Source organism: Lepidochelys olivacea, assembly GCF_965140295.1.
Source record: "Lepidochelys olivacea isolate rLepOli2 genome assembly, chromosome: 5".
NCBI classification, from domain to species: domain Eukaryota; kingdom Metazoa; phylum Chordata; order Testudines; family Cheloniidae; genus Lepidochelys; species Lepidochelys olivacea.
Window position 1 is genome coordinate 102,847,674 of NC_140415.1, and position 26,301 is coordinate 102,873,974.

The 26,301-nt window shown below is 35.8% G+C and overlaps 1 protein-coding gene across 2 annotated transcripts in view; it reads right to left on the minus strand.

Annotated features, from left to right (window-relative positions):
- Nucleotides 1-15,828: 15,828 nt before the first annotated feature.
- Nucleotides 15,829-26,301, minus strand: part of RFX3 (regulatory factor X3) — a 241,362-nt gene continuing 230,889 nt past the window's right edge. For both annotated transcript variants that reach the window (XM_084628259.1, XM_084628258.1), the window contains exons 12-17: nt 25,195-25,292; nt 24,718-24,867; nt 23,512-23,720; nt 21,896-22,049; nt 18,762-18,804; nt 15,829-16,227 (exon numbers count right to left, since the gene is read on the minus strand). In XM_084628259.1, coding sequence (XP_084484385.1) covers nt 15,989-16,227; nt 18,762-18,804; nt 21,896-22,049; nt 23,512-23,720; nt 24,718-24,867; nt 25,195-25,292 — 893 coding nt within the window. In that variant the 3' untranslated portion in view covers nt 15,829-15,988. The remainder of the gene's footprint in view (nt 16,228-18,761; nt 18,805-21,895; nt 22,050-23,511; nt 23,721-24,717; nt 24,868-25,194; nt 25,293-26,301) is intronic.

Below are 26,301 nucleotides of genomic sequence, written 5' to 3' on the forward strand. Positions count from 1 at the left end.
TACAACTATGCAGCATCACTAAGTGTGATACAGGAATGGCTACACTTAAGTTCTAGCCGATAACAGGTACTACCATGGCAAATGGTTGAACAAGCTATCATTTCTCTTGTAAGACTGAATTCTTCAGGCTTCTGTGTAAAGCATTATCTTTTGACTACCACATCTGTTGTTGTACTGACTAAATCTGCAAACGAAAATCAAAACCCTAGGTTGTTCCAAGGATTATAACCCTAAATGAGTGCTTCCTCAGTAAGATTCTTATGTCCCTGAATCAACTGTGGCCACAACACAATACAGAAACAAAATAATTTTACATATTCTGCAATTAAGAGAGTTTATAACAAAGGCTAGATCTAGCTCTCTATTGTCAGTGCATATAAAATACACAGGGAAACACCCACAATATGAAAACCCTCTGACATTTTATTTACACATTTTACACAATCTTATAGAATACTATAGATGAAAGACCATCAATCCCTGTAAGTTGAGCACGTGTAAGTTTTGGCAGGACTAAAGCCTTATTGTGTGACTATCACCACAGCAACTAGATGTTATTACAAAAGTTTAAAACCATGTAAATATCATTAAATTCCAGGAAATGCGCTATCAAGTTAATAGGCTTCTTCAGAAACTTCCTAAACAGAGATAAAGACAGAGAGTAATCTACCGCCCCTGCTATAACCAGAAATGAAAATTTTAAATAAATTAGTTAGGGCTTTTCATATGCACACATTCTACCTCACTGCAGGTAGGGAACAATGCCTTTTGCAAGGTACTGAAATTATTTTAGCACTAATATTATACAAAACTCTTTTTCATACCTGATATAGGAGCTGACTAACTTCAAAGCTATTAAATATTGAGAGGGATAGGGACTTTAAAAGCTTTGAGGGTAAATCACCAATAGCTTTGGTATATTAGAGTGTTGCAGATACACATCACAGAGCTAGTTGGTGAATATGGATAGCCACAGCATTCACTTATCCTTGAAGAGTCTGACAGTGGGGATAAGTCTAGCTATTTGGTCCCATGCTGAGCCTTGAAGGCTGTGGGTGAACATATCTGTTCTGCATGTTCCTGAAGTTTGTCTGAAGAGCTGTGGTTGAGAGAATGGGGAGTGGGCTATGCCACACTAGTCTTTCATTGATGGAATGTGGGCCTGCTGACTGGGGATGAAAATAGCATATTATCTTGTTCAGATGCACTCATGGGTTTGGATTTCTTGGGTGAAGCTTCAGGAAGGGAGGGGTTCAGTGAATAGTCACAGAGGAAAAAATACTTTCCTGAACTTCAGAAACAATACTGAAAGGGAGAGAATGGTGATCACTGGTTGCTACTGACCTGTAAATATATGGTAAAATGGTCATATTAGGGTGGAATTCACTTTGCCCACATAAAGCCCAAGTAACGAGAGCAGATGGGAAAGTAGAATCCGTCTCCCCATACTACAGCCAATAAGGATTCTGCAATGTATCCCCATTTCTGACCATTACTCCAGCCCGTGGGCTGGAATAGCAGTTGCTACTGCAACCTCTCAACATCTGTGCAAGATACCAGGACTTCAGGTTGAAGCTCTTGGGGCCCTTCCCTGCACTTTGGCCTCCATGGGACCAGCTCAGGGACTTCCTCTGCAGTGTGCAAGCTGTGCAGAGATCCCTCTACACAGCTGCTCTGCTGGCAGCTCCTCCCTAAATGGAAAAGGGGACCTTTCTCCAGCCCTCTGGGCCAGACTGAATTCACACTGCGGGAAAGAAGCAGGAAAGTCGGAACTCCCACACTTGTCCTGCTGCTGAAGACAACTTCCTTTGGGAAGCTAAGTGGGCTCTGGCCTGGAGTCCCAGGTACCCTATTAACTAGCTTGAACTTTCTAGGAGTCTGCCCAGATTAAGGAATCCCAACAGAACTGGAGTGCCTGGAACAGTTATGATAGCAAAAATGTCTCCAGGTTATGAATGCATAGCAATTCCACAGAAAAATGTGTTATCCAGAAGGGTTCTTACTAAAAATGGTTCTGCTCAGAAAATTGCTCAGAACAAGCTGGTAACAGCAACACTGTTGTAGTACTATTGTCAAGAAGGTTTTTATAAAAATGCCCTGCTGTTAAACTAATCCAGCCACTGGGAAAGAATGCACACGATAGGATTTAGCAAAATCTGGAATGAGATCAGCCACATCAACTTCAAGTCAGCGCACCAACTCTATCTGGCATCCCTCTGACTGTGCCAGAAATGGATCAAGGTTTCTCAACGGCCAATGTCAGGTCTGTGTGTGCACTGATGGTTGGCTTCATATATGTAATGGCAATTGGCACAGACATTGATGTGCAATGAAACGATTGCTACAATTTAGTGTGCTGTGAGCCATGTGGCATTTTACACTATAGATGTAAACTGCTGAGAGGAGGCAAGTTAAATAGAATTTTAAACATGATACAGTACATAGCTTATTTAATTGAGAGTATCAGTAGTGTACAGAATATTACCCTGTAAAATAGAAGCAATAAAAATAGGACAGTTCTTGCTCATAAACTGTATTATTTTGAATGGTGTCTTCCAGAAATAACCAATTTCTATGGAATTCTGCCATGTTTTGTGCTGTGGGATCCATATTATAGCAGAGTCAGGAAGAGCTGGAGTAAATAACCTTGAAATGTGAAGCTAATTTAAATTACTTTTCTTAATACTGATAATGGGTCAGATCTTGTAGCTTCTCTCAGATAAAACTCCCAATGAAGTTGGTGGGTATTTTACCTGAGTCAGGGCTGAATAACATGGCCTAATGACATTTATCAGGGTGGGGGAATTTATTTTACAGATTCTTTGTGAGTAGTTGTGTGTTGGAAGAAAAACACCTCAGCATCACTGCTGCATCAGTTTAGCCAGGTCATCTCAATCTCCAATTACAAACCAACTGAGAGGATCTGTAAATGGACCCTGACTGGTCAGTGGGGTAGAAAGACTGATAGCCTTATCCGGTAGGCTTCTGTGCAGGATTCAGGATTGCATCATACCATGCTTTCAGACCTCATCTGAAATAAGCTGATGGAGGTAATTAGTAGCGACTCTGAACGATCGTGCAGTTAGACAAAGTCACCAAACTTCAAGAGGCAACTTTTCTTTCTTTTCCTGAACCCAGTATAAAATGTGTGTTCTGCTGTGTTGATCCTGGCCTTTCAAGATCTCTTTGACATGCTGGGGTTTTATTACTTAATGGGACTTCCCCAATTAAAAATAGCATTCCAAGTCCTGCACATGGAATACAGTGTCCAAAACAGTGGGCAGTGGACCATTAGCAGTCCATGAAGCACTTGTTGGGAGCCTTTGGAGAGATGGCTGCTGGTGTGATGCCACCTTTCCTCCTTATTTCCAGGTTAGTACAGTGCATTAAAATAAGTTAGACAACATTGAACACTTTCATAATATTGATAAGCAAAACTTCCAGTGGGAGGAAAGGTGCTCTGCATTATTGTGCCTGGGAGAGAGAGTCGGTGAGAAAAATTCTCTACTAAGATGTGGTCCACACTGTAAAAGAGTTTGAATACTCCTGGCTCGCAAATACAATAATCATAAATCTCTTTTTCTCTCTGCAAAATTGTATGTGTAAACATTTGGGTGGCAGAGGGATTTCTTTTTTTACTTTTGGGCCTGGCTCTCCACTGCCTTGATCCTTGTGTAGTCATTTACACTTTTGCAAAGCCAGTATAAACCAATACCATTTTGATTTGGTAGCATTTTTACACTCATTTTGCACAGGTGTTAATTCTTGCATTAGGGATAAAGAAGTGGAAAATCAGGACCTCTACCTGTGGTGGTCCAAGCCTAAATATTTTCTGTATATACATTTTGCAGAATTGCATGTGCTGTCTTCAGTCCTGTAATAACTTCAACTACCTTTGCTTTTGCATTCTTGACTGGCTTTATTCTTTCTGAGAAGACCCAAGAGTAGCATTGGACAATTGCTCATATATGCTGAGGGGGCTCATGTGGGTTATTCTATTGTCCAACTTGTCCAGCATGTATGTGAGGCCATCAGAAAAGATAGCGTGCAGTGCCAGATGACTTTCAGCTATATATCCCTGTATTATCAGGTCAGGCTGCTGGAATCTCATTGGCTTACTCAAGTGTTTTGCCAGAATGAGTGCTGAGAGGCACCAGAACTAGCTGCATCTCAGCTCAGACAGGATTGGAGTTATTTTGGTTCGGTGGGAAATAACTGAAATAAATGGCAGAATTGAAACTGTATCCCTCAATTTGGTGGGTTATGTTTTCTTTTTGTGACTCATGTTCTCTTCCTCTGGGATCCCCAGCTAATTCTGGATGCATAGGCAGTGGCCAAGAAAGGTTTTTGTTATTTGCAGCCAGAAGGCTGTGCCCTTCTCTTCAGGTGTAGACCTCACTACAATAACCCATGCTTTTGTCACCTTGAGACTTATAGTAATGTGCTCTACATGGAGTTAATTTTGAAAATTATTAGTAAGATTTAGCTGATGCAGAATGTAGTAGCCCAATTGTAGAAGAGTGTTTCTTGCAGGAAATACATTCACATGCTATAAAGGCTGCACTGAATTTCAGCTTATTGCTGGATACCATTAGAAGTGTTGGTTTTAATACATAAATCCATAAATGAGTTGGATGCTGGTTCCCAAGAGACTGTCTCTTTGATATCCTGGCATTTGAGAACATCTTTCATATAAATCCAACAAACTTGATGTATAAAACTTGCCAGTTGAAAATTTCACTTTATTATTTGCCTCAAATGAAGGACCCTAACCTCAGGTTACATAGTGTTGAAATGGGCTGATATGTCTCCTGATAGGGTTCCAGGCTAGCAAGGCAACTTCATTGAAAGAGAGGTTTTGAATATCCAGTTGGATTTCACAAAGAAAAAATTGGAGGCACTGTGCTAAGCAGAGTAAAAGAAAGCAAGTATAACAAGTTCAGTCTGAAGATGCTCTCTTTCTACGGCAGGTCACCCTAACGAAAAATAAAACCCTAGTGCAGGGGTAGGCAACCTGCGGCACGCGAGCTGATTTTCAGTGGCACTCACACTGCCCGGGTCCTGGCCACCGGTCCGGGGGTTCTGCATTTTAATTTAATTTTAAATGAAGCTTCTTAAACATTTTAAAAACCTTATTTACTTTACATACAACAGTTTAGTTATATATTAGAGACTTATAGAAACAGACCTTCCAAAAATGTTAAAATGTATTACTGGCATGTGAAACCTTAAATTAGAGTGAATAAATGAAGACTTGGCACACCACTTCTGAAAGGTTGCCGACCTCTGCCCTAGTGTTACCTACTCTTGCAAATTTTATCATGAGTCTCACAATATTTAGTGTTATTCTTAAAGCCTCAGCTCTTGGAGTCATATCATTATGTGAGAAGCTCCGCTTTAATAAAAACAAAACAAGTTTCTAACCTTTTCTGTTGTGGTGAAAAGCTTGAAAATATGACCCAAGTGCACCATAAAGGCTCAGGAACCAGAAGGCAAATAAAAAGAACTCAAAATGCATAATTAAAAAACCCAGAATTCTAAAGCAAATCTCATGGGTTTTAGGGCCTGGCTAATGATTTATGAATGTGTGGTTTTGGCAGTGTTGAAGCCACTACTTTTTAGTGTTTAAGATGCAATGAAATATTTGGAGAAGACATCTGCAGAAGATTAAAATTCACACCAAGATGCTCTCCACTGTGCTTCTTCTCACAACAATCCCATATTTCCACCATGTGGAAGAAAAATGTTTTTGGCTGATGTAATGAATAGGAGTTTGGAAAACCAATTAAGCCCCACTAATTTCCTTTGATTAACTTTAAAAAATCATAACTTGCAAGAGTGTCTTTTTTGCCTTGCAAGTTAAGATGAGACACTTAGTATATGTGTCGAAAGAATACAGTAGTAGATAGCGACATAAAACTGAAAACATTCTTGAAGGGAGCTGAGGTGGAAAAAGGTTCACATCTGGTATTTACTCTCTCCGACCAAACCAGAACCACCTTCAACCCTCAGCACAGATAAATGTATGAGAATAAATCTTAGCTATTAACAACCTAGAAAAGTTCTCAATGAAATTTTGGATGAACAATAGTAAGACATTTATATCCACTTTACTTTTCATTATGCAATATTTGCTATTATATACAGTAGATTCTATGTATCTTAACTGAAATTAAATAAAGCAGAGGGACTGGATTATGTTGGAAAGGATTTAACACATGTGCAGACTTTAAACGTGTATGATGGGATTGCTCAAGAAAGCGGATATCAGGCAGATTCATCAAAAGATTTGGTTTCAGAGTAGCAGCTGTGTTAGTCTGCATCCGCAAAAAGAAAAGGAGGACTTGTGGCATCTTAGAGACTAATAAATTTATTTGAGCATAAGCTTTCGTGAGCTACAGCTCACTTCACATTTTCCACTGAATGCATCCGATGAAGTGAGCTGTAGCTCACGAAAGCTTATGCTCAAATAAATTTGTTAGTCTCTAAGGTGCCACAAGTACTCCTTTTCTTTTTTCAAACGATTTGGATAACTCATCAAATCTCTAAAGTACATTTAATGCCTGGGGCTAATAGCACGAATGATGATGGTGAGAGTGATGTCACAGAATAATACATTCTAAGCCATCTTTAGAAAACTTTGACATTTCAATGAATTACTCAGAGTAAAAGACTTATAGAGGACTAATTAATCCTGATATCTCTGCTGAATAACCCTGCAATCAGTTTAGTGGGCACAATCAGCACAGATTTGTGGACTTAACTCAATTTTCATTTTACTCTTGCAGTTTACCTTTGAAAATGAACTGAATCCAACATCTCCAAAGCGTACACAGCCAGGTGGCAGACACACTGCACAATATCAACTCCATGAGTCAACTATTCAGCAAGAATAAAAAATATGAATTTAAAATGAAGCCTCAGATGACACTGTAAATGAAATGAGTTAAAATACAAGCATTCCTGTCTCTTTCTCACTCATGTCTGTGCCTTCCCCAATGCGTGGAACCTTTGCCTTGACCTGATCCACCCTTTTCTTCTTCAAGTCCTTTTTTAAAATGCATTTCTTATAAAAGGCCTAAAAATCCTACTCTTCCTCTCTGAGACAGAAAGGTTAATAAAACAGACAACAGAAAGTCTATTAAACAAATAAAAATTGAGGAACAAATAAGTCTGCTAAACTTCACTATTCAATCTTTCTGTTAGTTTTTTCCTGTGTTTTCCATGATGTATCTAAATTGTAAGCACTTTGTATTCAATCCTGTCTGTAAGATGCAAAACATGCTGTTGGAAGTATACAAATAAATAAGTAAAAATTACAATTAATCAGAGGTCTCTGAATATAGGTTAGCAGGTAGGTAAATAGAATTGTCTTTGGATTTCCAGAGATGCTGAGCATCTATAACTGGCACTGAAGGTAGCGAAGGTGAGGATGCTCAGCATCTCTGGAAATAGGGCTTTAATTCCATGCATCTTTCTGGACTTATGTAAGGGGTTGCACATCAAAATACTCTGACTGCATTTTCACATGCAAATCCATGCAGAAAACGTAGGTTAAATCAACACAGGGCGAACTTTCATGTTTAACCAACTTCCTTAGGTTTTGGCAGCGTAGATCACTATGTTTATGTCTACACTGCAGCTAGGAGTGAGCCTTGCACCCGGGGGTAGACAGACTTACATGAACGGGGTTCAAGCTAACACACTAAATACAGCAGTATGGACATTGTGGCTTGGGCTGGAGCTCATGCTCTGAAGCCTAGGGGGTCAGGTGGGCTTGACAGCCCAAGGTCCAGTCCAATCTGCAATGTCCGTACCTGCTATTTTTAGTGGGTAGCTCGAGCCCTGCTCACATGAGTCTACCCAGGCTGGGAAGCTTGCTCCAAGTTGCCATGTAGACATACCTTATGAGGGCTACAGTGCATTTTTTCAACCCGATTAAAATGTAGTTAGACCCACCCATGCTGGCAAGCCAAGCTGTTGTATAGTCTGGTTCAGCCTCAACCATTTTTATACCAAGTTTAAACAGTTGTCAAACATTTTTATTTGCCCTCTGCAAAATTTTCCTTTCTGATCTTTCAAATCTCCACCAATAAATAGAGTTAATTCTACTTCATTCCTCCATCCTTTTGTGAGTCTTGCTTATTTGGATTGTAAAAACTCTTAAAGACAGCAACAGTAGCTATATGTTTGTACCATACCTGTTACAATGGGATGCAAATCCCAGTTGGAGGCACCAGATTCTACTGTAATAAAAGTAAATATTAATAACTACGATGTATACTGGACTTCTTATTTGCAATGAAGATCTTCACTGTGTACTCTGGGTATGTTCCAAACAGGAAACTTTCTATTGATAGCATGGGATTCTGAGCACAGAACTAGCATAGAGATCTGCAATGCAAACTAAAGTGCAAAATTTTTCTCTTTGAGGAGAACTCAGCCGTATATATTAAACTGGGGAGCGGGAATAAAAAGGGTCAAAATAATTTTTTTTAAAAAATCTAGGCTACATTATTATGAGCTGAGGTCCTAAATTATAAGATATTTGTATTCTATATTTAAATAATAATTTGTAAAATAAAATTTTAATCTGGGTTGAGAAATGGTAAGCAATATCAGTGTGAAATGAATCAAACCAGAGGAGTAATAAACCCGTTATAACCTGTTAATACTGGGATCATGGACAGCTCATTAGCAGAAGAAGCACTTGATCACTCAATTATATTTTTCTTCTATGGTCTGAGGCACACTACACAGTAGTTTTTAGATTTTATTTTTAGTATTTCTAAATATAAATATTTCTTAATTTATTATGAAGCCAGAAAGGTGATGTTATTTAATTTTTCTCCCAAAATCAACAGTCCTGTGAAATATTTGGTTATACAAGAAAATTAATAAAAACAGAAGCATTTAAAATTTGTTTGTAACAAGAAAACAAATTTATTGATTTTTAAAAGACAAGACACAATTTTGTTTTGAAAAACACAAGAAAGCTAGCCTGAGTTCAAGTCTGAAATATTCAGAAAAATCCTACTATCTTTAGTATGTTCCAGTCATTTGTTTAAACAACACACTAAAAGTTAATATATATTTTTATAATTATAAAAGTTCCCCAGTTATTGTACAGTACACAATACAAATTGCCCACAAACTATTATTTAGCTCCTGCCAATTTTGAGAGGACATGATATACTAAAAGATTTAGCATTTCTCACAAAAATCACATCAGGAAATACATATTTACAAAATCAAATACATTATACAAAAAACTCATCACGTTATTCTGTAAAGATGTTTTCTTTAAATAATTAAAAAGTATATTTAACTGTAATCCAAAAACTGGAAAAGAACATTACATTATCTCACACATACAATCTACAAAAAAGTTGCTTACCTCATTTACATAACATATTCAGTCAATTGGAAAATAAAAGTTCAAATATCTCCTAGTGTTACAATGTTTCTGTGCTTGTGGGACTGAATAATGTAATCTGCCACTTACTAAGTGAAATTTAAATGATGGCACTTTAAAAAAAATAAAAATAAACACAACGAAGGAAGTTACCTAGAAGGTAAGAAAGCCCTGAGTGATAGTAGAATTTACTGATTGGTAAGCACTACAATTAACCTAATTAAAAGTTTACCATCTCAGGCACAAATTTCCAAGTTTTCTAAAGGCACTCACTTAAAGTTTCTGTAACAGTCTCGCTGGTTACTACTGTAAATCCAAATTTTTGATGGCAACAAGTGGGGATGGGACAGGGAGAAGGAACTTGCTTTGGTACAAAATGATACCTTTTTTGACCAACAAATATTTAAAATCTATATACTGGGTTATTTTAATTTTATATGTAATGTATAAAAATAAGCCAAATCACCGTAATATTTTATTCAAGGAAAATTTACTTGGGCTCCTCAGCCACTTAAAAACTCACCAATGAACCCCTTGGCAGACATCATCCTCGCACTGAGGGACAGCCAAAGAAAATGGGATCCCTTTAGTACTCCTTATGAAAAAAAATCTCCTGCTAACTTCAGTAGTTAATTTTCTTGAGCCTGGAGTACTGAATCGGGTCCCTGATAATCATGAGTCAAAGGAGGTTATTCCTCCCAATTCCTATATTCTTCTGAAAATGTCTTTTATTGTTTTAGAGTGAAATTCAGCCCAGTACGACAGCCCCGGCAAGATCATCTGCACCACCTGAGCCCCATGTTAAACAAGGCCCTGATTCAGGAAAGCAATCAAGCACATGCCCAATTGTGACTTAAATGACTCACCATCTTGTGCTGGGCCTTCTTCTCTGGGATGAATTTCACCCTTAACAATCGATGTAAATTAACAATTCTTACCAAATATTTCATTACTCAGGGCTTCCAATCCCATCATCATAATTTTTTTTAAAAAAATTCAAACAAAACAAAAGAGTTAAAACAAATGTTTGAAAATAAGGCATATCTGACTTCAAACAAAAAATAGGCAGTCACTTTGTAAGTGGCTTTTACTATTTTTTAAGTAAAATTGGTAAATTAAACTCAGGTCTACTGGCACATAAAATCACTAGCAGCAATGATCAAGGCATGCAAACTGAGAAGCATTTACAGTAAATTATGAATAAAAAATTGTTAAATTAAAACCCTTTGAGTATTGCATTTGTTTTAATTAATTATGCATGAATTTGCATTGTTTATTTGACTAAAAAAAAGTTTACAACATATCTGCACTACACTACTGATGTATTTCCACTAAACATCTTAATATGAGACTTTTTTGCACTCAGCTAGACTAAAGCAAGCACAGCTGCAGATAATGGTGATCACTGGTTGATACTGCAGGGAACCAGTACAATATCTACAATATTCTCATATAGTAAGGTGACATTTAGAACTATTTTTTTCAGAGTCTCCACCCACTTCTAAATTTGTGCCCTTATTTTTGTATGCACAATTTATTTGTGAGAAAAAAGGTGTTTTTTCAGATGCCAAAATGCAGGTGCAAATTTATAGGTTTGTTTTTTTTTTCTTTTAAATTCTGACACTCAGTAAGGGCCATCCAAAAGTGCTTTCACAGATGAACTTGAACCAAGTGCCTCTATCTTCTTTGTTATCCATATGCCATTTCACAGTGACAAAATGTTGAAGTGGTATAAATAAAATTATGTTCTTTTTGCAATTGTTTATGCAAAAGATTGCGCAGAAAATTTAACTGCAAACATCTCAAATGTCCTGCAAAAATCATCCTTACTTATTATGACAGTTTTGTTCTGTTTTTATTCCTAAAGATTTCCATTTACAGTACTGGTGCTTTCCAATGCTACCCTAATGAGATTTTCAAAGTCTAAAAATAACCCTTTTTGCTAAATTCCCACCTTTTAAAGGCATTTTAAGTACTTCACAACTTGTATTTATAGGACCATATATTTGACTCCTTCATTAAATATTTACGGAATTATGAAACTAAAGGAGCTGAAGTACTGTTTTGCTGTAGACAGTACACATAGATGGCAGTATATATTTTAGCCTAAATCAATCAAGCCTTCTACAACAAATTGAAAAGTCTACATAGTATGCAAGCATTTACTTTAGAAAAAAACATTTGTTGCAACATAACCAGACACTTAGATGTATACAATATCTTCAGTAGACTAATAATTAAATTACCTGAAAAGATTTTCCCCTTATCATGTGACTTACAATGCTCAAAGGGTTAATGCAAGGCATTACATCAAATTAATTTTCTAATACTAGAAATAAGCACTGTGTTTATGCTTCTATTCCAGTTTTTTAAAATCACCAAATAAAGTATCAGAGATACTATAATTCCATTCATTGACTTATCTTAACCATGTACACAGAGGTTGTCCTGTTCCACAGAGACAAGGGCCCAATTTTCAGGAATTAGTACTGCTCTCCCAAATTAATATTTCAAATTCTAAAATTACTGTAAAAAATGAGTTCTAATATTACAGAGTTTATTGATTTCTTTTTATGGCTATAAATGATTTTTTTGTTCTGTGAAACCACTTCTCTAAATGAAACAACTGCAATCTATTTTAAACTAATATACGTGTTTTCCTAAACAGTGCAGATGACATCTGGTAAGAACCACAAAGATATCAGATACGGTCTTCAAATGAAAATAATTTGAACATAGCAGTGTTTCAGACATTTAAAAATACCTCGTTTTAAATTAAACAAATTTGTATATAGACCTATACATTCCTGAATGACAATACACCAGCATTTTATTGATTTTACCCATTTGTGAAACTCAAGGCAGTAATGTTGCACATCGCTTATTTTGTAGGTAAACAATTTTAAAACTATTCTCCAGATGTTGTGTAAGGAATATTATCTAAACAAAGATGCATTAAACATGCTACAGTACAAGAGTAAGCACAAAAAGAATGGCAAGTTGTAGAGACAAAAAGTAATTTTAAATCTAGTGTACAATGAGAGACATGAAAAAGTACCAACAATTTTGCATACATATAAAAACTTGTGAAAATTGGGCCCCATGTTTTGAGAAAGTGGATCAACAATACCCCCCACATTGCTCACTGCATTATTTGTGCTAAAGGGGGAGGGGGATATTTTTAAAATAATTATTCTGAAATCAGTGTCTGGATCAGATAAAATCCACAAATCACATAGGCACTGACCCTGCAATTTGTAGCATGTGGGCAAACTGCTGCACTCCCACAGAGCACCAATGAAATTAGTGGGCTTAAGGGTTGGCACTTAAGTCTAGCCACATACTACATGATGCAGAACTGGGAACACGGTTTTAAATCTCTGTTTTTACCAAAAATCATTAACCCTTCCCACATATTAATAAATAGCAAAAGTGTGCAAATTGATTGATTATATATATAGTGTTTGATTTATTACAACTCCATTAAATGTAAAAAACCAAAACCAAACCCACAAACACCACCCAAACGTGTAAATTTACACAGTATTTTACTTCATTAAAGGAGAGATCTTGTAAGAAAATGATGGAAATGTTATTTAAAATTGACACTATAATCGAATTATAAACATGGGAATACAAACTATTTCATTCAATTAACTGAACACGCCATGATTCCAATTTATTTTGATAAATAACACTCTTTTTCAGAAAGAAAAGGAGTAGATCACCTCTAGTTAATTAAGATTTCTGGCATGTTAGATTCTCAGATTCATCTAACATTCTAGTTTTCATCTAAGGCATAAAAATTATTGTTGGTTCAAACTGTGAAATACATTCCATTTTTGTATTTACTCTTATTTTTTGCACTGTGGGAACAGTGAACAACTGGGGGGAGAAGTTGAATCATGGAGGGCTTACAGGCTCCACCTTTGATAGCAATCCAAATTTGCATGTTACAATCACACTTTTCTCTCAGCATGAGCAAATCCAACATTAAAACAATACAGGACAACGAAAAGAAAACATTTAAGGTTTGCCAACACAAAAGATGAAACCAGTAAATATATCTGGTCCAATTCAGAACCTCAGTATTAAAGCATTAAAAGAAACTATGTTGAAAATGGAAAATATTTTGTTATTTTTATATTTAATTTAACCTGTAAACAGTTCATAATGCACAATGAAGGGGAATAAATATTTATCACAGCTTAGTTTTATTTTAATGAGGGGTGCAGACATGCTCTTTTGGATGGAAAAAAAATCAGGACACGCAAATAATATCTGGGTGAACAAAACCTATGAAACCTAGAGCTTGCATAAATTTCAAATACTGTAAATGACATAAACCCTATCTTGCACTCTCTACTCAGGGAAAACACCCATTGACTGGTGCGAGCTGTAGAGCATGTAAAATCGGGCCCCAAATTCTGAACAGTACAACTCTAAACAATTTATACTTATTTTATACATTAAAAATGTTTACTAGTGTATTAAGAAAATTTACTTGATCTGTATCAGTTCTTGGAGCATATGAAAACTCTAGCAAGAAAGATGTATACTATAAATATACTGTTCATCTCACATGCTGTTCAGCCATTTGGTACAGGTAAAAAAGATCAGTCCAAAGACACACTAAATAAACCAGACTAAATAACTCATTAGTTTTTTTTCCAACCGGCCCTCTCAATAAAACTGAAATGTTTGTGTGTGTACTTTCCTTCATTTTTGGCTTTTTTGCTTGCTTGTTTATTTCCACTATTAGAACTGAGTAGATTTGTGTGCCTGTTTTAAAAATAATGAAATGTATAAAATAATCACACATGCCTGTGAGATGTTTCATGTCAATTAAAATGGGATGTACACACATTCTCTATGATTTAGCCATTAAACATAATTGCAGACTGACACCCCACCACACATACAAATTGAAAACATGCTCTGCATTAAGTACCTGCTCATTTTGTTTACTTTCTAAAATTAAAAGTAGACAAGGGTTTAGAAAATATATAACCATGCTTGGGGCTGGGGTAACCTACTTTGTTAACATTTGAAGTTGGCATTAAAGCTAGTTTTGCTTTCCAGATCCCCAAGCATATCTCATTTGTAATAAAGTGAAATTCAGCTAGAAACAAGAAAAAATAGGTTTATTGTCACTCTAAGAGGGATATTAACACCATTTAGTAATAAAAAATTTCCTTTTATTTCTTTGAAGAATATGTAACCTGCCCTTACTTCTTAGGGAATTTGAAAATGACAGGCACACCTTGCTGAATGAATTTAAGAGTTATTAATAACAAAAAGTACTAAATCTTAGCTTCAGTTCTGTTTAAGGCACCATGTAATAGCCGAGGTACAATGATCCCTGATGTACATTCTTAAATGGCAATGGTCCATCTAGCCACCTATTCAAATTCTACACAATTGGGAATAAGTACAAATGAGGTGTGCCAGTTACACTGCCTTATTTAATTTTTGTAAAAATTTAAATCCACTTACTTTAAGAACTAGGAAATATTTTTGAAGTAAATATGATGCAGGTTGCTACATTCCTTGCATTCTATAAGTTATCTTTTATAAGAGCAGCAGATTGAACTACTAGTAGGAAAAAGACCTGGAATAGAAGAAATTCATCCAGATGGAATGGTTTCCTGTATGTCCAGTTCAGCATAAGTAGCACATACACTTACAAAAATCAAGTCACTTCTTTTTCAACTTCAGTATCTATCTACTACAGTCCCACTTAACAGCTGAAAGCATCTGTGCAGTGGTCTCAAATATAGAATCAGTAGTCTTCAAACAGAGGAACTGGTATGCAAACAAAATGTAAAACTGATGGTTTCAATGGAAGCTTGCATTGTTTACATGATGGTCTGATAATTATGTACATTTATTATGCACACATTACCATTCTCTCATTTAGTCTGCATTCATGAATGCAGAAACATAACTCTTCCTTAGATAAAGAAAACAATAGATCTTCTCAACCCTCCAGCATTATAATAAAAATTCCTAAAACTTTCCCACTGAATGCTCAGAAATATGATCAAAATAGTAGTGTCTTCTAGTTCTGTCCAATGAAAAGCACCTTTTTATGACAAATTTGATGCATCTGCTGTCAAATGAATATGCCTCCAGTGTAAATCAAAGAAAATATTTCTTTTGATATTTCACAGAAGTGCATCTAATTAAAAAACTATGTATATTAAATCATCACCATAACTAACAATTAACATTAACATATTTTAAAAAACTATGAAAAAATTAAATTACTTTAATTATAAGATGACAAAAACATTAATAGTAAGCTTTGCAAAATCCTTCTTGACAAGTGAAACTAAGAAAACTCTTAATATTGAGTGACCAATGTAAAATGATTTTGTTTACAAAAATTTTTTTTTAAACAGATCTGGGAAAATACATACACCCATTCCATTTCACAACTCCAACAAAGGTAATGTTCAGCAAAGCTAAAATTTGACAACAGTCGCCTTCAGACTTATTCTCGTTTTTTCATATTAAGCCCAACGTCAACAGGGCTAATGTAATCTGAGGGGAAAAAAGCTTTAATATTTGTTAGACTGCAGTATATGTATTTCCAGTAGCACTGCATTGTCTGATAGTCTGAGTACTCGTGACAATGTGCTCATTGTGAAGTGGGGTCAGGAGGTTCTGCTGTACTCCACTCTCTAGTACTGGCTGCATGCAGCCCACCTGAAATGCCTGGGTTAGCTCAGCTTTCTCTCTCTTGGCTTGTGGCTCTCCAGATTCCTCTAGCTCTTCATCTATTTCGCTTTCAACTTCACTGCCCTCATCTGCACAAACAAACAACCATGAAACTAGCACACAGTGAAAAAAAATCTAAATACTGTGAATTACTAAGGCTTTTATTTTGCAAACAACACATAAGATATGAAAAACAGAAATCTAGCTACCTGAGAAGGTATAAACTGAAAATTGAGATTTTACTGGGAAAATGTCAGTGCATAATGTGAGATTCATGTGTTCAATGAACTCTCAGCTTCAAATATTATAGTACACATTCTTAATTTTGCAATTGCTTTTTGCCACTTCAAGCCAGCTCAAACAAATATAATAGTGTCACTAAAATAACAATAACTTTGTACTTATATAATGTCTTTTGCCTGCAGAATTTAACATGAATGGAGATGAAGAGAAGCTAAGTGACTTGCCCAAGATCACAGAGCAAGCCAGTGGGAAAGAAGAGAACAGAGGCCAGATTTGCTGATTCCAAGGCTCTACTTAGAGGACCTAGAAATTTACCTACTCTCTATTATACTTCTCACTATTTAAAAAGCTAGTTATTTGGCAAAGTGCTTGACAAACAATGGGCCCAATTTTGCAGTCCTTACTCAGAGAAAACTCTTACAGACTATCTACACACGAATGTGTATAGATTTCACCCACCAGCATGTAGCCAGTTTCGGGGTGGGATTTTGAATACCTACTAATGTATAAACAATCAGCCCTTTTAAAAGATTTTCTTATTAGAGGCCATATCTACAGCATCCTGTAATTATTCGATACTGAAATATACTGTAGATATTATAGAACACTCATTCAGAAGACTATAAGAATCTAGTTTTAGGTTCTGCGCTACTATATTTTAGGGCTGTCAATTAATTGCAGTTAACTCACGTGATTAACTCAAAAAATTAATTGTGTTTAATCGTACTGTTAAACAATAGAATACCAATTGAAATGTATTAAATATTTTTGGATGTTTTCTACATTTTCAAATATATTGACTTTAATTACAACACGGAATACAAAGTGTACAGTGCTCACTTTATATTTATTTTTTATTACAAATATTTGCACTGTAAAAAAACAAAAGAAATAGTATTTTTCAAATTCACCTAATACAAGTACTGAAGTGCAATCTCTTTATCATGAAAGTCGAACCTACAAATGTAGAATTATGTACAAAAAAATAACTGCATTAAAAATAAATCAATGTAAAAATTTAGATCCTACAAGTCCACTCTGTCCTACTTCAGCCAATCGCTCAGACAAACAAGTTTGGTTAAAATTTGCAGGAGATAATGCTTCCTGCTTCTTGTTTTCAATGTCTCTTGAAAATGAGAACAAGCGTTCACATGGCACTTTTGTAGTCGGCGTTGCAAGGTATTTACTTGTCAGATATGCTAAACATTTGTATGCCCCTTCATTCTCTGGCCACCATTCCAGAAGACATGCTTCCGTGCTGATGATGCTCATTAAAAAACAATGTGTTAATTACACTTGTGACTAAACTCCTTGGGGGAGAATTGTATATATCCTGTTCTGTTTTTCCTGCATTCTGCTACATATTTCATGTCATAGCAGTCTCAGATGATGACCCAACTCATGTTCATTTTAAGAACACTTTCACAGCAGATTTGACAAAATGCAAAGAAGGTACCAATGTGAGATTTCTAAAAATAGCTACAGCACTCAACCCAAGGTTTAAGAATCTGAAGTGTCGTCCAAAACCTGAGAGGGATGAGGTGTAGAGCATGCTTTCAGAAGACTTAAAAGAGCAACACTCAGATACGGAAACTACAGAACCTGAACACCAAAAAAGAAAATCAACCTTCTGCTGGTGGCATCTGACTCAGAGGATGAAAATGAACATGCATCATTCCACACTGCTTTGGATCGAGCAGAACCAGTCATCAGCATGGACGCATGTCCTCTGGAATGGTGGTTGAAGCATGAAGGGACATATGAATTTTAGGGCATCTGGCACGTAACTATCTTGCAGTGCGGGCTACAACAATGCCATGTGAATGCCTGTTCTCACTTTCAGGTGACATTGTAAACAAGAAGTGGACAGCAGTATCTCCTGCAAATAAACTTGTTTGTCTGAGTGATTGGCTGAAGTAGTACTGAGTGGACTTGCAGGCTCTAAAATTTTACATTGTTTTATTTCTGAATGCAGTTTTTTGTACATAATTCTACATTTGTAAGTTCAACTTTCATGATAAAGAGATTGCACTTTGTATTGGGAGAATTGAAAAATACTATTTCTTTTGTTGTTTTACAGTGCAAATACTTGTAATAAAAAAAAATATAAAGTGAGCACTGTACACTTTTTATTCTGTGTTGTAATTGAAATCAATATATCTGAAAATGTAGAAAACATCCAAAAGTATTTAAATAAATGGTACTATTCTATTATTAAGTGTGATTAATGGGGATTAATTTTTTAATCACATAATTAATGGTGATTAATTTTTTTAATCACGTGACAGCCCTACTATATTTCCATAATATTAAATTTTGTCTTGCTCCAGATAATACTAGTTTTATAAAGAATTATATGTTCAAGAGATTAAGTACTTACCTTTATCCATATTTCCAGGGGAAGCAGCATTTAAGTCGCCAAACTGCAAAATAATAAATATTCTTGGCTAGTCTTAAAATCCATACTGCACATCCTATTTAAACATCAAATAAAATGGTGATGTAGTCCATCCTTTTTATCATGCAGTTAGAAAATTATTTGCAATTTAACTCACCAATTTTTTAAAACAGTTACAGTCAAATACCTGCTTTGCTGCCGTGGTGCAAAAACAGCAAGAAAAACCTTTGTTTTTTGACTGGTCCACCTTAATCTGAACATTTCTGATTCTATATTGCAGCGACCAGGAAACTTTTAAACCAAGTTATCAAAATTAAGATGTGTGACAGCGTTATTTTAGAAAAGACAGAGTGAGGTTAGACATGTACCAGTTGTGAAAAAAAAAAATAGTTGCCACAATTGGTAGATGAATCACCTTGACATAAGACTGTTTTTTCTTTTTGGTGATTTTTAAATACAGTCTTTCTACTGACCAAAAAGGAAGCATTTATGTAGAGGTGGGGAATGACAGGGTGCAGAAAATCAGAGAGACTTTCACTGAGTTCAGTAGTTCATTTTCCATTCCCACTAAGATGCATTTTACCATGGTTTACAATAAGGAAATAACATCAAAGCTAAAATAAAAAGCCCCGGCAATGAAAATGGTGAAACTAATTAAAAACTGAAGTTAAAATCCTGATTAAAATAATTATCTGACATCTTTGTCAGGATCCTTGCCTGTTCTGAGTGTAAGCTCTTAGAGTAAGATATTCCTGCATCGTACAGTTTAGAAAATATTTTTGGTGCCTATGATGTGCTGCCAATATTTAAACAAAAAGCTTCCACAAAATTTCCCCTTAAGACCTTGTTTGTAATAGAGAAATTTGCACCCATGTCACTACATCAATGACACTAGTGCACACACCTAATGTAAATACATTAACCAGTGCAAGTGTGCTCACCACAGCTGTATGTGGTGAATCCTTGTCCATCTGGCTTGAAGAAAAGGGGTTCCCCCTCCTACAGTGGACAGTAGAGGGGGAAAGTTTACACAGATAGAGCAGGGAAGAGCAGAAAGCAGCTATACCAGGGTGGCACATCAGAACATATATAAGCATAAGAACGGCCATATGGGTCAGACCAAAGGTCCATCTACCTCAGTATCCTGTCTTCCAACAGTGGCCAATGCCAGGTTCCCCCAGGGAATGAACAGAACAGGTACCTTACTGGGTACCCAAGTTATTTGGGAAGGATGAGGTACACTATCTAACAGGGGAGCAGACTATTTTTGTCCAGTATTTAGGAAGGAATCAGTAAATATCTGGGAACCCGGAGTGGGATGTGTGGGAGGCAGACAAGCTTAATTGCCTGTGCCTCCTTGTGGCAGATGGCCAGTGCAGGTACTTGTTACAGAGGGGATACAGTTATCAGATGAAATGGACTGGGAAAGGATTTGAAGGAAAGCATTCCTTAAATGAGCTGAGGAAAGGAATTGGGGGCTCCTACATCTGGTACAGGAGGGTGCTGAGTCCCCCTCCTTTTCTAGCCCTTTTTACCTCATGCAAGGGGAGGGTGGCTGGATTTCAGCAACGGGATGGCCAGGACCAGGTTGGAGATTATCTGGCAAATGATGATGACCTGCACTATGCAATTTTATTGCTGGATATTCCCAGATATTTGAGATGACAGAGTTGCAGTCTAAATAATATCAATTGTCTCGTTTTCTTCCAGTGTGGCCAAATAGTCGGGGTTTACATCAGGTGTATCTTATTCTGGTAATTATCTGATTTATGCAAACTAACTAAATGCAATGTTGTCTACCAGCCACCCACACCACCTGGAAAACAATCCTCCAGTTCCATCCCTTTTTTGAATGAGAAACTGCAGAACAAAATCTGACCTATAATTCTCAGGTAAGAACAACATATATTTATTTAATATATTTCTAACATTACCTGGCTTCATTCTGGTCAAAAATACAGAAAGAATTAGCCTTCCTTTTGCTATATCATCCAAAACCAGGAATTGCACAGATACACAAATGGCATAAATAAAAAAATAGTTAACCACTTTCCCCCCAAAACTCAAAACAATTTTGGGCTGGTTCTTATTTGAGCTATAGAAGTTTGCCAGTCCTCAATTTATGTCAGACCATTATTGAAACCCTCACGCTAAACACCTCACAGTTAGCAAATTCTATTTCAATTAAAAAGACAGAAATATAGCAACTCTACATTTTGACATATTCCTTACTATACATACATTATAATGGGGAAACACTGCAATTTTTAAAAAAAGCCAGTATTGGATATAAATATCTGAATGGTTAGCAGGTGACTACTCAGAATGATTTATTTTTCTAAATTGTGTGATGCTGTATTATGTTGTATTAAGACACCACAAATTAAGCTAACAGTATATGGCACTTCCCCAACCTCTATTAAAGTAAAACATTTATGGATAATATTAAATAAGTCTTGAAGAAAGAATGCTGTATGATGTCAACTTAAGTTGTGAGTTGACTTAACAATGCAATAGACATAATGTGATTGATTCCATGGTATAAAAACCACCACATTTCAGTTAGATTAGCCACCTGCTAACTATATGGGTCCCAATCCAGCAACCACCTATGTATGGGCTTTACTTTATGTACATGAATAGTACCAGTGAAGCCAAAAGGACTAGTTGTGTGTAAAATCAAGGAAATGTAAGTGTTTGCACAATGGAATCTGAGACATTTATATCTAATCCAAATTATTTATTTCAGATTTTCAGTATATTATGCAAATGTTTAAGGAAATTAATTCTTACTTTCTGCGGATAGTTCACTGAAAAGAAGAGTTTCCAACTACAGGTTTCTTTTGCAATTTTTTTTAGAGTCCTGAGTTATGAGTGCTCAATAACTCTGCAAATCAGGCAACTTTATTTAGTTGCCTAAACGTGGATTAAGATTACCTAACTTTGGGCACCCAAGTTTGAAAATGTTGGTCTATTTCAAACCCAGTCCAAACCTTATGCCTACAGCAGTTATATTAAACTCTTCCCACATTTAATTAGAAATTACAGACACTTTGTAAAGGTACATTCCAAATTCATCTCTAAATCAACCAGTCAGCTCTTGCATATTATCTTACCTCTCCCATAACTGCTATAGGTGTTTCTCCTGTTGCCTGAGCAACACGATGTTCTACTAAGTAAAACATGTACTCATCATAAAGCAGGCGGATCAGATGAAAAGAGCCAAAACTAGCAGCACTGCGCAAGGTTAAGTCTCGAATAACCATTGAGCTGTTTAAAAATGAAAAGATATATACATAAAATAAATATTAAAATTACCCCATATTTACAATTACATGACTTATCCATATGGAGAATTAACTCAGAGAAGAATCTTCTGCAGTTAACATTATCCACAGACACAAAACTCCTGAGTTATGGGGTTTTTGGGGTGCAATGTCAAGGAAACCAATGCAGGAAAGATATTAGAAACGATTATTTGCCTGAATACTCCAGAATCTATATACCATACCTTGCTCTGCAAATATGGATTATTTTGGCACAGACCCATCCCAAACATTTCTCAAAAGTTAAATAGAGTAGGTGAATTTGCATTTTTATATTATATTATTTTCAGAGAAGTCACTTTACAGGTAAACAACCTTCCTCTTTCTCTGAAATTATCATCTTTGAGACCACACTCCTAGAATCTAGGAGCCAGATTTTCAAAAGTGTATTTCTTTATGCATGCACACCTTTTGATGCGTCGGTTTTGAATCATCCCAATTTGGGGGCACACATTAAAGGTTACATGCACATCAGTTAGGCATATGCAAAAATCAGTCCTTTGAAAAACTGGCATTAAAATACAAGAAAGAGTCTTCCACTTGAATCTTAAATAAAAAACATTGTATTATAATTATTCTAGTTTAAACAAAGATCTGAAAGTACAAAAGAAAATATCCCTTTCAGCTATACCATCATTGGTGCCAAAACTGCAACACAATGGTACGGATTTCTGATTGATAAAATTTTTAAAGCTGGTCACATAAGTTGTGCCAATAAGTTAGCAGGTATACCTGTTGTATGTACAAATGCAGGTTTTGTTTGAAAAACTCCACAATATTAAAGACTCATGAAACAGATACTATAATGGATCATCTTTAAAAAATTAAGAAATGTTCTGTCAATGTACTTTATACAGACAGAAAAAAAGTTACATAATGTTACCATGTATTTATATACAAACATGACACACAAAGAATATACTTTATTTACCAGCTCTTCTTTGGTAACAGAAGTAACACAGAATATGTACTTTTTGCTTGATGTTCTTCCACATATTAAAAAAGACTGTCTTCAAAACAAAATAAAAATAGAAGACATGGTATTTTAATAAATAAATATTAATAAAAATAATTTTACAGTTATATAGTGTTTCATCCCAAAGATTTCCTGAACATGTTACAAACTTAGGACCAAATTTGGCTCTCATTGCATTTGTACAATGCTTCTGAAACAGTTCACAAGGATCGCTCCTCAATCACTGAGTTGCATTCTGGCCTTGAATTTGAGGTTAATATAACCCTACCCTTTTGAAAAATGCTATGGGATCTTTAATAATTTAATAAAAAATGCTCTGTGGTCTGATCTTATTTTTCTTCCATGTTATCAAAATCTCTGTGTGCGCGCACATTTCAACAGCAAAGTATGAAATACATTGAAAACATTTTAAAAGAATTTTAAGTACTACCTGTAGAAAGACCATTTTAGCAGAAATTGCCGTGCTGCTTTAGGAAAGCTGGGTCTTCCTTCATATGGTTTCAATGCTTGCATCATTACGTTATCGAGCCAGGCAGCCCACTGCTCCAGAGTGCTCTGCTGCTGAAGAGTCATCTTGAAGTCGGTTTCTAGTCTCTGAACCATGTTGTCATCACACTGGCATACCCAGGAAGCCTGCTCCTATTACAGTACATAACATATCTTCAATTAACATCAGTATGTGAAGCTTATGCATAAAAGGAAAATTATTATGAAAGATTAAATAATCAGCTGAATGAAGAGGATGAACTACTCTTTCCAGGCAAACTAATGAAGCCATTTTTATTTTTAAAACCCCCATAATCTCATTCTTACACAAAGGTGGGCAAAAAATAAACAAAATATGAAAATGGGCTTTAAATAAAATATCTAAATTAAAAATATTGTAGAAAAAACAGAAATGAATAGAGAGCAATACTCAAATATTTTTATATGAAACTTCTTTAACTCTAGTCCTTCCTAACATTTATCATGAAAATTTTGGGAGTTGATGGGTTGTAGGGAGTGTAATGGCAGCATGTTGGGTGAGCAGAGAAGTACTAGTGCAGAGAGTAGTAAGCAGTGGGTGAGATCAAGGCCGTTTTGTTTGCCTGTAGGCAAACAAAATTAATCCAAATTAATTATGCGATTTATAGTATATTTACAGAGACACTGGAATCATATTTTAAATAGAATAAATAATTTGAAACACATTGTGACCATAGCAGGTAAGTGTATTACTTTTAAATATTTAAAAAATGTGAGTAGGACACCCTCGCTAGAAATATTGCAGTATAGTTAGCTACTATTAGATCTGCCCAGAAGACCAGACCTATTGCCTTAGACCTCATCACAGGAAAGAAGCATTAGTTCTAAAAATAAGTGGACTCCTCAATTGCATCTCCACTAAATGAAAGTAAGCAGAACACTTTGGGTTGGAACAGAGGAAATAGAGAGGAAAAAGCTCTGATATCTTTCCTTCCTGAGGACAGTTGTGTAAACTGTTAGATTTGGCTAGACACACTCAGCATACACCTCAGCAAAATGTACCTGTTGCATTTTCTGGGTGGAAATATGTGACCTAATACTAATGTTCGGAGTTATGGGGAAAACAAAAGAGAACACTTGATAAACTCTGTTTTGTAAAGATACAGTTTACCTGGACATTGGCAAAATCAACACGGTTGAGGTCATTGAGCATCTGGTTGATTTGAGAAGTGTTCTGAAGCACAGCACGAGCTGCCTGAGCCAGGTGATTAAGAGATGTGTATCTTCGCAGAGTCTGGGCAAAGGCACTTACAGCGGCAACCTATGAAGAAATCAGTTTTCTCAAATCATATTGTACTCACATTATTTTTGGATCAACTTGTCCCTTGATGATTCTTTTATATTACATTTTAATTATATATTCATTTTGTGTGAGCCATCTTACGTGTGAATCACAGCATTTAAAATTACAGATCAAATAATGTTTCCTCATATGTTTTAAAGATTTTCAGCAACCAAAACATAAACATAACAGCATTTGTTGTAGCTATCAAAATGCAAATATTTTTACTATAGTCATTAATGTCATTCAGGCTCACTGTTGAATAATGCAACTTTCATTCCAAACTAAACAGTTACTTAATTTTACCTTGGTTTGTATCATTCTCTGTGGAATATTGTTCATGGCATTGGAAAGCCAACCTTCAAGGCTTTTTGCAAAATTGCGAATGGCTTGGGTCAAGGCACCTAAACATTAAAGAATAAAAACCAAATGAAAAAGAAGTGCCTGTACTGAAACCTTCATGTCCTTTATGTTTTAATATTCTATATTGATGAGATCTGCCGTTTTTACATACTCAGAGGCTTATCCAGTCTAGGTTCAAAATTCTTCATTCACATATATAATATGCAAGAATTATTTTATTTTCAGCTTTTCCAAGCAGAACTGACCTCCTTATCTAAGAAGCTTTCAAAGGTCTATGGCCAAAGCAACAAAACACCAGTGGTGAGTACTGTTTCAGGTATTTCTGTAGAGGAACATCAATAACTGTAACAACTGTTTTGTATCTACTGAAACAAGCAGGATTCTCTTTACATCATTACTGTTCAACCTTCCACTACAACTAAGTGCTTTTTCTTCTCAGGTACAGAGAGGCTGCTGAAAATTGTGATTATTACAAAAGTACAATTTCCTCAAGTTAGCCCAAATTGTGCTGCACCATCACCAACATGATGTTTATTCCAGTTTTAAAGAATAAAACACATGATAGTGCAGTGCTCAAAGGCAGTGTCAACCAGCAAAATATAAAAATATACATAAGTGATAGAAAGTAGGGTTATTCTTACCGTGGAGAAGCCTCTGTTTCCCTTTCCCAGTACAGCTCCCTCAGCACTGATGAGTGGTCCACACAGGTGGTTCGAGAGAAATTTTATAGACCTGTCGATGAGCCTGTGACATCATATTCCCTTCTATAAAGGAAGAGATGGACACTAACCTGCATTTCTCAAGTGAGAAAAAGTTCTAGTTCATGAAGGGGGATGGAAGGGAAATATGTGCTGAGGGAGCTACACTTGGAAAAGAAAAAACAGGAACTCCTCCACAGTAAATAAAACCTCACTTTTCCTTACCTCTCACTTGCTCTCTCAAGTATAATACATAGATCTACCAAAAAAGTGTCACATAAAAGAGAAAGGAAAACTATAAGTTTCAGTAGACTCATGATGAATAACGCAGTTGTAATAATGGTGTAAAAAA